This window comes from Vicia villosa, linkage group LG2 (genome assembly GCF_029867415.1).
Source record: "Vicia villosa cultivar HV-30 ecotype Madison, WI linkage group LG2, Vvil1.0, whole genome shotgun sequence".
Taxonomy (NCBI): domain Eukaryota; kingdom Viridiplantae; phylum Streptophyta; class Magnoliopsida; order Fabales; family Fabaceae; genus Vicia; species Vicia villosa.
In genome coordinates, this window is record NC_081181.1 from 33,003,601 (window position 1) to 33,018,151 (window position 14,551).

General features: G+C 39.9%; 1 protein-coding gene across 1 annotated transcript; it reads left to right on the forward strand.

The window, feature by feature from the left end:
* Nucleotides 1-5,164: 5,164 nt before the first annotated feature.
* Nucleotides 5,165-6,745, forward strand: LOC131648805 (uncharacterized). Its single transcript, XM_058918526.1, has one exon. The coding sequence runs from the start codon at nt 5,165-5,167 to the stop codon at nt 6,743-6,745; it is 1,581 nt and encodes a 526-aa protein (XP_058774509.1).
* The last annotated feature ends 7,806 nt before the right edge of the window (nt 6,746-14,551 follow it).

Sequence of the window (14,551 nt, forward strand, 5' to 3'; positions counted from 1 at the left end):
CCCTTTTTATAACCTACCCCCCGAACTCAAAATCTTTCAAAGGTCTTTCCTGCTCTTTTTGCCTTTCCTAAACTGGATAAAATAAAATTTGGTGGCGACTCTCGCTATCCGCACATTTCAAAAAGTCAGTTCTCCCACCGTGTTACAGAACTGGCGACTATGCTTGAGATACTTAAAAGAAGGGTTACCTTAAAGTTTAGGATTCACTTTAAATGTTTTCAATTGCTTGTCTTGTTTGCTTTATTTTTAAGGGTACTGTTTGGGAATGTTCTTGTGTGAAAGATTCTAACCCGAATCTCGAGATACCTTAAGTATGTGGCAATAGACCAAGGAGACTGTACGGCTCGTCCCGATATGGTTGATCTGGTGGCCACCATTAGTGCGACACTTTGGTTGGTTCTGATGGCCCTTGAACATGATCGAGGAGACATTAGGCTACCATGTAGTGTCATCAAGCACTAATTTTCCCTTAGAACTCTAGTTGAACTTGACTTTGGCCTATTAAGAAGTAGCGAGATGGCCGGCTTTGGATCTTGACTGAAGCTGGTTGATACTCGAAGCTACCCTCATTGAGAATAATCTTTCAAGATGTTTTCGGTCATCCACTCGAGCGCTGACTGAGATAATGCTTTCGAGAACGATCGTCGATATGAGATTCCCTAGAACCCGATCTTTATCTAGGACAGGTTGAACCAACTAACTTCACTGGGGAGGGTACTCACCTATGGACTACATGCTCGCCTTCAAACCTAAGGCTCTTGTGTGACTTTTTTGTGTTTGTTATCTATCTGACATCATAACATCATGACATCATAACATAGCATCTTTACTAACCGTTTCAAGGACCGAGGAATTTATCTTTATTCTGTGTTATAGGTTATGGCTCCCGTTTCCAGGAAGTTCATCAAAATCAACTTTGTAGGCGTACCTTTCGAGCTTAAAGAATTAGTCTCAGAGGTCCCCGTAAATTCTCAATTCACTGAAAGATATGGTTGTCTACTCAGATTGGTCTCCTCAGATTTTGAAGAAGATATGTGAGGGTCTTATTCCAGTTCTTCGATCCTATGCATCATTGCTTCACTTTTCCCGACTATCAGTTGGTGCCTACCCTGGAGGTATTCTCTGAGTTACTTTGCATACCCACCCGAGATCAGATGCCCTTCACGGGTTTGAAGGACGTTCCAAAACCTGAAGTCGTGGTAAGCGCGCTACATATAGAAAAATCAGAAGTTGCGTCTAATTGGGAAACAAAGAGTGGAGTCAAAGGCTTTCTCGCCAAGTTCCTATTAAAGAAGGCTCGATCATTCCTAAAGGCCATGAGTATCATGCTTTTGAATACGTGTTAGCCTTATTGATCTATGGGTTGGTACTATTCCCTAATCCCGACCAATTCATAGATGTGCATGCTATCAAGATATTTCTAGCTCGCAACCCGGTACCTATCTTGCTCGGAGATATCTTACATTCGCTTCACACTCATACCAGCAAGAAGCGAGGAACTCTCATATGCTGCATACCTTTACTTTCTAGGTGGTTTATTTCCCATCTTCCTCGATCAGTATTGAGGAATGGGAAAAGGATGCAATGGTCACAAAGGATGATGTCACTCTCTCATTCGGATATTCATTGGTGCACTCAATCTAAAAAGGATTTCACTATCATTGACCATTGCAGGGATTTCCCTAATGTGCCACTCCTTGGAATTAGGGGAGGTATTACTTACAATCCCACTTTAGCTCTACGTCAGTTTGGTTATGCTCGAAGAGATGGTCCTCATGATATAATTATCAAGGGTTATGTGTTTGATTACGAAGACGATCCTCGGAATTATCGACAAAGGTTCATACGTGCATGGGATAAAGTGTACAAGTATGATAGCAAGGAGTTGGGTCAGATAAACACTATTGCTCTCGAGCCTTACCTTAAATGGGTGCGCACCCGTGCTCAGAAGCTCATTATGCCATATCCTGCCGTCTGACCTGTGATTATCGAGCCTGAGTTCGAAGGAGATGTTCCTCAGATTATTCTTCATCCAGACATGCTGACCGATTTGGAGGAGCTGCAAAGGTCCTGGATTCAGTTGAAAGAAGAGAGAGATACTTTTGAGTCCCAATTTCGTGCTAAAGAGAAGCAAGTGTTAGAGCTCACGAAGCAACTGCATACAGAGCAAAGCGTCAACACTTTCCTTGGGGCAAAGAGGAAGCGTCCTTGGGAGACCTGAAGGAGTTTTATTATTATTATTTAGTTTTTGTTAATTCTTTCCTTCCTTTTTTTTTGTAAGCCCAAAAGTGGAAAAAACAATAAATTGACTATCACTAATAAAAATTATTTCCTCTCTTTGTTTAAACAAATTTGAATTTCAAGGTCCTTGAAAACATTGCATAAGCATAGCATTCATAAACATCGCATTACATGTTTCTATAACAGGTCTCTCATCTTTCCGCTGTTTATTTCAGTAGGGAAATGGATCTCGAACAATCCGTAAAGAATCTCCAGGCTCAGAATTCTGAATTCCAAGCTTTGATCCTGAACTTGTCCAAGGGACAAGAGGAGCTAAAAACCCTTCTAACTAAGAAGGAAAAGAAGACCAAGAAGCCGGTAGGTGCCTTCAACATGGGAAGAAGGTTCAGAGGTCCTCTCAAAAGGGCCAAAGAAGTTGAAACCCCCGAAGACGATGACCATGAGGATAGCGCTAGCATCAAGACTGATGCAAAGAGCAATGTTGGTTCTGCTAAGAAATACGATGAAGAAGGGGACTATTACTATGAGGAGGAATACCCTGAAGAGAAGTATAAGCAACTGGAGGAACGTATGAAGGCTATGGAAATCCAGAAGGTACCTGGGCTGGATTTTGAGGAACTAGGGCTCATCTCTGGAGTCGTTATCCCTCCAAAGTTCAAGACTCCAACCTTTTCTAAGTATGACGGAGTCTCTTGTCCTAAACTGCACCTGAAATCCTATGTGAGGAAGATTCAGCCTCATACTGCTGACAAACAATACCAATACGATGCTGATCCTGCACCTACTCGCACTCAACTACAAAGCATGACTATGGGCCCGAAAGAAAGTTTCAAGGAGTATGCTTAGAAATGGAGAAACTTGGCTGCAAGAATTCAACCCCCTTTGGCTGACAGAGAGTTGGTTGACATGTTCATGGGTATGCTGACTGGTTCGTTCTATAGTCACTTGCTGGGTAGTTCATCCTCTAGTTTTATGGAGCACATACTGACTGGAGAATGTGTTGAAAGTGGTATTCGAAGTGGGAAGATTCAAGTAGGTGCTACCTCTGGCACTACAAAGAAGCCATATCATGGAAAGAATGAGTCTAATGACGTGCACAGTCAGAAGGGTCGTAACAAGAGCGATCAAAACTAATATGTTGGGGCCGTCCTAATCTCTACACCAACACCTCAGCAGGCTTCCAGACAAGGGTGTCAGCGTAGGTTTTACGCACCTAGAAGGCAATTCACAAATATCAACATTCCTTTATCTCAAGCTCTGCAACACCTGTTAAAGGCCAACTTGATCACTATAAGAGATCCTCCGAAGAATGTCACCACTACATCTCCGAGCTATGACCCTAATGAAAAGTGCGCATACCATTCTAATAGTCCTGAACATCACGCAGATAACTGTTGGGCACTGAGAACTAAGATTCAAGATATGATATATGCTGGTGAAATTGAGTTTAGTCCTCCAGAAACTTCGAATGTTATCACTGCTCCTATGCCAAATCATGATAAGGCTATTAACGCTATCATGGACGTGGTTTATATCCATGATGTGAGTGACTTGTCAACTCCCATCCCATTCATCAAGAAGAGACTGCTGCAAGCCGGTTTATTTTCGGGTTTCGATATAGGTTGTTATTACTGTTGATGCTCTGTCCGATATTATTGTCTAATGTTTGGCTAAAACATATAATAGCAACAAAAGGTTATAATGTGAATCTTGCAAGTTTATAAAGAACAAAACAGGTACAAGCAAGATGTTAAAAGGAATGTCATAACATCAACTCATGACATCGTGCCTGCAGAACTGGAAGGAAGATTCAGTTTTGTTTAAAACTGATACCGAATATTCTATGTGAATATTATGTAATCCTATGTGGCGCATATTTAAAGGTCAAAAGAATAATTGAAGAATCAGATCAGAAGATTGAAGATTCAGGAAGAATCAAATCAGAAGATTGAAGATTTAGGAAGAATCAGATTAGAAGATTGAAGATTCAACAGTTTCTAATTTAGGAAACTTAGGATTAAAAGACCTTATTTGTAGTAGAATATTTTCTGTGATTTGTAACAGCCAGAGTGCTGCGATTTGTAAGCCCAAGTCCAATTGGGATCAGATTATAAATAGGAAACTTTGTAACCTAGTTTTGAAAGCTAACGACACTTAGAAAGATGTAATCATTAGGGTTAACCGTGTAGGTGAACTTCCCGGTTTGTGGGAAGGTCACTGATTTGTCCTTCTCGAAACCTATAGGTTAGAGAAGTGATTGTCCTCACTCGAAACTTGTAGGTAAGAGTTGAGTATTGTAAGCTTGATTGAAGCTATGAAGCAGATCAAGTATGTGTTCATTGTTAATTGTGTAAATAGATGTTGCAGGGTTGTAACAGTTAGGTATCACTGGGGAGTGAGCAGAGGTTTTCTTATCTTGGATGGAGTTCTGAGATAGAGATTGCATTGGGTAGTGACTAGATAAACCAGAGGTTGTTTATATAAAATAGTACTACTGATAGTGGAATCTTCTTCCTGGCTTGGTAGCCCCCAGAGTAGGTAGTTAGACAGAACTGGGTTAACAATTAACTGTGTTATTTATCTTCTGCATTATTTGTTCAGTTATGAATGTTATGACTTTGTCTATAACATCAGGTTCAGAAGTGTTAGTTGTTCCTATACAGAACCACGTAATATTATAATTTGGTTATGTATGCTGAACATGTGTGATCCCAGGTCTCATTGACTCTTTCCTAAGAGTAATCAAATAATGAGGAATCCTTGTATTCTGCTTGTGCTACATTAATAACAGATCTGATGTCTTCACATCAGAATTGACATCCGAGTCTCTCATACCAGAATTTTCAATTACTGTGCATCCAAACTCAATTGTTGTGAGAATCTGAAGAAAGGTATTCAAGGATGGATAGACCGTCGCACTATCATGTTTGAAAATATTCCTTCTGTAGAGAGTTTATGCGAAGGTTTCTCCCGTGGTTTGAAGATTGAAGACATGTCAGTGATTTCCAAGGCTCCTTTAAGAATTCCTACCAAGGGTCCCATCAAGATTACTGCTGAGCCTCGTGTGGCTCGTCTGATCATCACTAAGCCTGGGCCGATCCCATATTCCTTCGACAAGGCTGTCCCATGGAATTATGGTGCTGATGTCTATACTAATGGTGTAAAACAGCAACCTTTAACTAATAAGGTGGTTGAAGTCACTAATCCTGACGTCGACAATAATGCAGGGACTAGTAAAGTTACAAGAAGTGGACGAATTTTCTCCCTGGAAATTTCTCCAAGTACTGTAGGTCCAACTTCTGTTCCTGCTCCCGATCCAGCTACTGATGTCAGAGGTAAAGGGCCAGCACTCGAACCTATCCCTGTTGAATTTACCACTGAAGACCCTTCCCAGAAAGAGATGGATGAGATCCTGAAGATTATCTGTAAGAGTGACTATGATGTTATTGAACAATTAGGGCATATTGCCTCTAAAATCTCCATGCTGTCACTATTAACTTGTTCTGAGGCTTATGCCAAGGCTTTGATGAGGTTCATAAAAGTTGCGCATGTACCACAAGAGATATCTGTCAACCAATTCGAGAATTGTATTTCAAGCTTGACAACAGACAATTATCTTGGGTTTTTTGATGCTGAGTTGATTTCCGCTGGAAAGAATCACAATAAGGCCCTTTACATCTCCATTGAATGCAGGGGCACCACTCTGGCCCATGTACTAGTTAATAATGGTTCATCTCTGAACGTATTACCCAAGTTGGTGCTGGACACACTCAACCCTGAAGGGTTCGTGCTGAAACCTAGCGACGTGATAGTAAAGGCTTTTGATGGCTCGAAGAGTATGTTATACGGAGAAGTGGAGCTTCCAATCAGAGTAGGTTCTCAGACTTTTGATACCTTGTTCTATGTGATGGACATCCATCCTGTTTATTCATGTCTGCTTGGGCGCCCGTGGATACATGGGGTAAATGCTGTGACTTCAACCCTGCATCAGAAGCTGAAATACCCGGCGACGGGAAAGATCGTCATTATGCACGGAGAGGAGGAATATGTGGTGAGCTACATAAATGAGTCCCGGTATGTTGAGGTGGATGGAGAATTTACTGAAACTCCTTGCCAAACATTTGAATTGATTCCTCAGGCTGTCTCCGCTGCTATACATGTTCCTACTGTTTCCAAAGTCACCAGAATTCCTCCAACAATGGCTTCTCTAAAGGATGCTAAGGTTGTGGTCGAAGAAGGTGGTTGCACTATTTGGGGCCAACTTATTGATGTTCCTTATAAATTCGACAAGTGTGGTTTAGGCTGTACTACCGAAAATCAGAAGGATAATCATCACACTCGCCCTGGTGGTTTAATGTCTCATTTCATCAGCAAAGGGGTCAATGCTATAGAAGATGGCGAGAGAGATTGCAATTTGGACATGTGGATCTTCCCTACTCCTGACAAAGGGCTGGACAACTGGAAGGCTGGAGAAGTTATCTCCATCTCCTTTAGCAGGGAGTAATTTCCATTTCCTGCTTTTATTTTCTTTATGTTTCCTAAGTTTTTATTTCTGTAATTCAAAATAATAAACTCTAAAGTCGTATGTCTTGCCCGGGGCACCACGATCCGTTTGTTAGGGCTTGTCATTTCATAAGCATATTTTCATTCAATAAAAAATTGGACGTTTCGCATTTAAATATTTGCGTTTTCTTTTACTATTATTTACTTTCAAAATAGCTATGTGTTCTTACACACACCCACATAATACACTGCAGATCCATCTCCACTCTGGATCCCATTGATAACGACTCATATTCAACGAGAAGAGAATCAATTGGCAGATGCGTTAGCTACTATGTCATCCATGTTCAAAGTCAGATGGGACAATGAGGCCCCTATGATTACTATTGAAAGATTGGACGCGGCAACATATTGTTGCGAGATTAATACTAAGGAGGTAGAAGAGAAACCTTGGTTCTACGAGGTGAAAAGGTATCTCGAAGCTCAGGAGTACCCTGAAGGGGCATCTATCAATGATAAGAAATTCCTAAGAAGATTCTCTATCAAGTTTTTCCTAAGTAACAGAATCCTATACAAGCGTAATCATGACTCAACTTTGCTCCGTTGTGTGAACAAGAAGGAAGCTGAAGAGATTATGGAAGACATGCACGATGGTATATTTTGAACTCATTCCAGTGGACATACCATGGCTAAAAAGATTACGAGGGCGGGTTACTACTAGTCCACTATGGAAACTGACTCCTATCATCATTCCCGAACTTGTCACATATGCCAGATATATGCTGACAAAGTACATGTGCCTCTGATACCGTTGAATGTCTTGACTTCCCCTTGGCCTTTCGTAATGCGGGGAATTGATATGATCGGATAAATCAAGCCTACCGCTTCCAATGGACACCATTTCATCCTTGTGGCTATTGACTACTTTACGAAATGGGTGGAAGCTGCCTCATTTGCTTCAGTTACCAAGAATGTAGTAGCCCGATTTATCAAGAATAACCTCATCTGCCGGTATGGTATCCCCGAAAGGATCATCACGGATAATGGTACGCATCTGAACAATAAGATGATCACTGAGCTTTGTACACAGTTCAATATTAAACACCATAATTCTTCTCCGTATCGGCGAAAGATGAATGACGCAGTGGAAGCCGCCAACAAAAACATAAAGAAGATCATATAGAAGATGATAGTGACATACAAAGATTGGTATGAGATGTTACCATTCGCTCTTTATGGTTACCGCACTTCGACACGTACTTCAATTGGGGAAACCCCTTTCTCATTAGTGTATGGTATGGAATTTGTACTACCAGTCGAGGTTCAAATTCCCTCCTTAAGGATTATGAAAGATGCGGACTTGGACGAAGATGAATGGATTCAAACCCGACTTGACCAGATAAACCTGATTGATGAGAAAAGGCTTGCGGCTGTTTGTCATGGACAATTGTACCAGAAGCGCATGATCAAGGCATTCAATAAGAAAGTCAAGCGCCATGCATACCAAGTTGGTGACATGGTAATAAAGCGGATCATCCTACCACAAGGTGATCCCAGGGGCAAATGGACTCCCACATACGAAGGACCATTCATAATCAAGAAGATATTCTCGGGCGGAGCTATGGTACTTATTACTACGAATGGCGAAGATTTCCCGCACCCTATGAACGCGGGCATAGTAAAAAAATACTATGCATAAACAGGACCCGCTAGGTTGACATACCTAGGCAAAAATAAGGGAATCCCGACGAACCAAAAGTGTTCAGGAAAAAATTAGGGATATATATATAAAAAATGTACACCCGGCCAGTCGAAAACCCGAAAGGGCGGCTTGGGAAAAAAAGGGTATCCCGGTAGGCTGAAAACCTAAAAAGGCGGCCTAGGCAAAAGTTAGGGATTAAAGAGTACAACTATGCCCCGTTCAAATAACCCATCATTCAACTTTGTTACCAATTTCAAGTTTAAAGAGCACTAATCGGTTCAGTCACTTTCCGCCGACAAGCAAGAGATGAGATACTCGAAGACATAAGGGCAATAGCTGAGTTGAAACTCAATAGGATCACTTTTCACGTAGCTATTTTCTTTCTTTGTATTTTTACACGACAATGTTCTTTCGACAGTTTGCCTATTTTGGCTCTTTCTTAATACAAATCAGTTTCCTTTCCTTCATCTTGAGTGTTTTTCTTTGTGTCGAATGCGCGAACGTCCAATGATGATTTTGAATGAACGTGTGCATTTGAACATGACTAACATTTACATTTTATTTGTCAAAACATATACATATGTGTAAGAAGCAGGAAAAGCAATTGGATAATGTCAAAGTCATCCAGAAGCCTTCCCCAGGTTCAGTAATTTGGAAAGATCCCCACAGAGCAATACATCCTCAAATGGTCTCTCCCCAACAGGATCTTTAGCCCCCAGCGGAGTTTATATCTCTGACATCACCCAGTTGAAGGATAGAAACACACTTAGAAAGGGGGGGGGTGAATAAGTGTGACTTTAAAAACACTTAAGATAAAAACAATGAACACAATATTTTTATCTTGGTTCGTTGTTAACGAAACTACTCCAGTCCACCCCCTTAGAGTGATTTACCTCAACTGAGGATTTAATCCACTAATCAATCTTGATTACAATGGTTATCCACTTATAAAAACTCTAAGTCTTCTAGAGTATACTGATCACACCTTGATCACTCTAGGAAATCAACACTTAGAAACTTCTAAGTCTTCTAGAGTCTACTGATCTCACTGATCACTCTAGGAACCTTTTACAATCAATGTAAAAATAAATTTTTACAAGAGTATGAATTGCTTCTTATAAAGCTATAGTCACAACTATGATATTTCTCTTAAATTCTAAGCTTAACACTCACTAAATATTACAAAAACTTTGCGTGAATAGTACAACGCTGCATTTAATGTTTCACTCTTTTGTCAACTACCTCGAGCCTTGCTTTTCCTGCTTTTACTGACTTTGCCTTTTTTAGCTTCTAACGTTCCTTTTGTCAGTCAAAGATTAGACTTAATAGCCTGTCATCTTGTACTTGCTTCTGATCTCAGATTTGTGAATACAACGTTTGAATAATCAAAGTCATTAAGCTTGGTGCAGAGCATCTTCTTGTCTTCTGACTTTGAAGAGCTTGAGCGTGATACCTTAAGAACTTCAGTGCTTCTGACTTTAAGTTCTTCTGATGCTTCATAGGACATGTTCTGATTCTGCTTGACCATCTTCTGATTTCTTGCGACAGCATGTTCTGATGTTTCAATCCAGAATCTTCTAAGTTAATGCTTCTAAGCGCTGAATTGTGTATACTCCTTATATATTTCCTGAAATGGAAAATGCATAGGATTAGAGTACCACATTGTCTTATACAAAATTCATATATATTGTTATCATCAAAACAATAATATTGATCAGAACAAATCTTGTTCTAACAATCTTCCCCTTTTTGATGATGACAAAAACATATATAATTGATATGAATTTGCAATCAGAATATCAGATGACAAAAGACAATTACACAGATATAGCATAAGCGTATAGTCAGAGTGTGTGAATATGTATCCCCCTGAGATTAACAATCTCCCCTGAAATAAATACTAGAAGAATTTATAAATAAAAGACTTCCCTGAGTATTTTTCATTTCAACAGAGACTTTCACTTCGCCTAGAACTTCAGAATATTCATAGCTTCTGCTTCTTGCTTCCATAGGACAGCTTCAGAGATTTGAATTTCTTCTTTTTTTTCATAGCATGCTTGATTGAATCAGAACATTCTTGAATGTATCAGAGCATCATCAGAGCATCATCAGAGCATCTTTACATCCTGAAATGTTTCAGAACATACTAGACAAAAATATCAGAACATGAATGTATCAGAGCATTCTTGATAAATAGCATGTATCAGAGCATTTAAGAAAAGAAAGTGTATCAGAACATATTCTGCCACGAGAATATCAGAACATTCTTCTTGCTTCTGATCTTGAAGCTTCACAACACTAAGCTTGCTTCATTTTTTCCAAGAACATGCTTCTTTATAGAATTGCTTTTCCCCATGTATTTGCTTCTCATGTTGAGCTTTTTCAGAATATCTTCAATCCTGCAAAAAATCTCAAAGACATAGAACTTGCAAATAATGTTAGGAATGTTGAGACTTAATCCCAGCAACTGATATAATAAACCAAATCAATTATCATGTTTCTCCCCCTTTTTTGTCATAACATCAAAAAGCATTAAAAGATTCAAATGATAAGAGACACATAAAGTGAAGAAGATAATGATTTCATTAATCAACAAAATATCAGAAGTACACAAGGAATAGAAGCGGATGCAAGAAACAAATGCATAAAACAAGAAAAACATCTAAGACCAAGACAGATCTGAACTCATTGTGAGTATCCTCATGCTTGTCTGCGTCTTCATGAAATATCTGAACTCATTGTGAGTATCCTCATGCTTGTCCTAAAGAGAAGCTAAATCAGCTTGATCCTGTTGAAGAGCCTTCATGGTGTCTATCAGAACACAAGGTTCAGCAGAAGAAGCATCAAAGCTATTTTCCACAATAGTAGGATTCTCAGCAACTACATCGATCATGAGAACATCAACTTGATTTTCCTTAACAGTAGATTGCATAGCAGGATGATTCTCAGCATCTTGATTCTTAGCAACAGCTTCTGCTTCAGAAGCATCTTCAACATACACAGGAGAAGGGATATCAACATCTGGATTCTCAAGGGCTAGAAGAATGTCAGCCAAGTTCTGAGGAGGTGTAGGAGCAACCGGTTCTGTTGGATATTCAACTTCTGGATATACCATATTTGGTGCCTTGGCAGAGGGATTCTCCCTTAACCAGTTGAATAAGGACTGAAAGTCTCTAGTCAGAATGTTGATTTGGGGCTTTCACACAACCATAGCAAATGGATGTACTTCTTCAAGCTCATCAACAAATTCTTTCTCTTCAAGAGATTTCCAGCTCTTGATGGGAAAGACATAGCTGTCTTCAAAATCCCTTAGAAGACCACAAGGACCAGGAACTTATGCTTCACATACATTCTCAAGCTTCAGAAAGTCAGAATTAATCTCCCTTCTGAAAGATCTCCAAAGTCCCCTAGTAGCAACACAATCTATCCTGGAATTATGTGCAACTTTCAAGGCCTCTAAACCTGTCTGTACCTTCAGCTTTAAAAATTCAAAATGTACACCAACAGAAAGTTCAGGGTTAGGGGTTTTGAATTGGGTGGTTGAGGAATCTGGGTTCAGAATGAAGTAGGGTTCAGGTTCTCTATCAAGAGAAAGCAATGATTCTGCTTCATCCTCAGAATCCAAGACAACAAAAACTGGTTCAGGATGAGGCTTGGGTGTATAGTTGCAGGCACGAAAGAGTTCATGTAAAGAATCAGAATTGTGAGATTCTGATGCAGTGGGGTTGATGGGAACAGGGGAGGCAACAGGTGAATAGTTAGCATGAGGAGGAGGTTGAGAAAGAGGGATAGAAGTGTGAGACGGAAAGAGGGTTTGAAAGGGTGCAACATCTAAGACTGGTTCAGAAGTAGGGTGGTTAGAAGCAGGATTGGTCTTAGGTGATGGAGAGGGGTGAGAACGTTGGTGGTTGGAGGTGATTTGGCTGGGGCTTTTTGTGGTTGTATTTCTGGGCTAGAAAGGGAAGGAACTTCTGTTGGTACAGTTTTAGAACTTAAAATAGGTACAGAACCAGGTTCAGAAATAAACACACCTGAAGATTTCTTCTTGTGAGGCCTCTCAGAACCAGCTTCAACAGACTTCCTCTTCTTCTGAAACACCATCTTCTGTTTCCCTTTCAACACTTCCTTCTATCTTTCTTCTTCGGTTTTCTCTTCTTCTTCTGGTACCTTTTCCTTCTCTACAACTTTCTTTTCAGCTTCTCTCTTTTTCTTCTTCTTATCTTTCTTTTTTCTATTTTTCTTTTCAGCGTCCTTTTCATCATCCTTCTGATCATTCTTTTTCTTCTTCTTTTCAACAACGTCTTCTTTATTTTTATTCTCCTTGTCTACTTCAGCTTATTTCTTCTCTTCATCATCCTTCTCTTGAGTTCTCTTCTCTTCACAGATAGAGGGAAGATCTAGCTTTCTCTTTGTTCTTCTTTCTTGATGGGAGGCAACTGAAGGATAGAAAAACACTTAGAAAGGGGGGGATTGAATAAGTGTGACTTTAAATCTTGGACGATAAAAATAAATGCACAAATATTTTTATCCTGGTTCGCTGTTAACGAAGCTACTCCAGTCCACCCCCGCAGAGATGATTTACCTCAACTGAGGATTTAATCCACTAATCGCACGGATTACAATGGTTTTCCACTTAGCCGCAACTAAGTCTTCCAGAGTCTTCTGATCACAACCTGATCACTCCAGGAACAACTGCTTAGTTCACTCCTAAGACTTTTTCTAGAGTCTACTGATCAACACGATCACTCTAGGCTTAGTTCACTCCTAAGACTTTCTGCTCAGCCAACTGCCAAGACTTCCTGCTCAGCCAACTGCCAAGACTTCCTGCTCAGCCAACTGCCAAGACTTCCTGCTCAGCCAACTGCTAAGACTTCCTAGAGTATACTGATCAACTGATCACTCTAGTTCCTTACAACTTAATGTAATCTATTCAAGAGTTTACAAATGCTTCTTAAAAGCGATAATCACAACTGTGATATTTCTCTTACAATTTAAGCTTAATCTCACTAAGATATTACAACAGCAATGTAGTGAGCTTTGATGAAGATGAAGATTCTGAGTTTTGATTTGAACAGAGTTTCAGCAAGTTAATTTGAATTGTATTGGTGCGGAATCGTTAACCTTGCTTCTCATCAGAACTTCATATTTATAGGCGTTGAGAAGATGACCGTTGAATGCATTTAATGCTTTGCGTGTTCCGTACAGCTTTGCATTTAATGTTATACGCTTTTGTCAACTACCTCGAGCCTTGTTCACGCTGTGTCTACTGACGTAGCCTTTAGTAGCTTTAACGTTCCTTTTGTCAGTCAGCGTAGTCTGCCACGTGTACTTCCTTCTGATCTGATGTTTATGAATACGACGTTTGAATATCATCAGAGTCAAACAGCTTGGTGCATAGCATCTTCTGATCTTCTGACCTTGAAGTGCTTCTGAGCGTGATACCATCTTCTGATCTTCAGTGCTTCTGATCTCATGTTCTTCTGATGCTTTCATAGACCCATGTTCTGATTCTGCTTCGACCATCTTCGGATGTCTTGCCAGACCATGTTCTGATGTTGCATGCTGAACCATTTGAGACACATCTTCTGAGCGCTGAATTATGCGTACTCTTTATATATTTCCTGAAAGGGAAATTGCATTGGATTAGAGTACCATATTATCTTAAGCAAAATTCATATTATTGTTATCATCAAAACTAAGATAATTGATAAGAACAAATCTTGTTCTAACAATCTCCCCCTTTTTGATGATGACAAAAACATATATAAATGATATGAATTTGCGATCAGAAAGAGTAGACGGCAAAAGACAAATTACACAGCTATAGCATAAGCATATGAATATGTCTCCCCCTGAGATTAACAATCTCCCCCTGAGATAAATAATCTCCCCCTGAAATAAATACTCGAAGAACTTTGATAAAAGACTTCCCTGATTATTTCGGTAGAGACGATCATATAAGCTTCTGCCTTCAGAGAATTCATAGCTTCTGACTTCTGCTTCCATTGGACAGCTTCAGAACTTGAATTTCTTTGATCTTCAGAACATTCACAGCTTCTGACTTCTGCTTCCATTCAGGACAGCTTCAGAACTTGAATTTCTTTG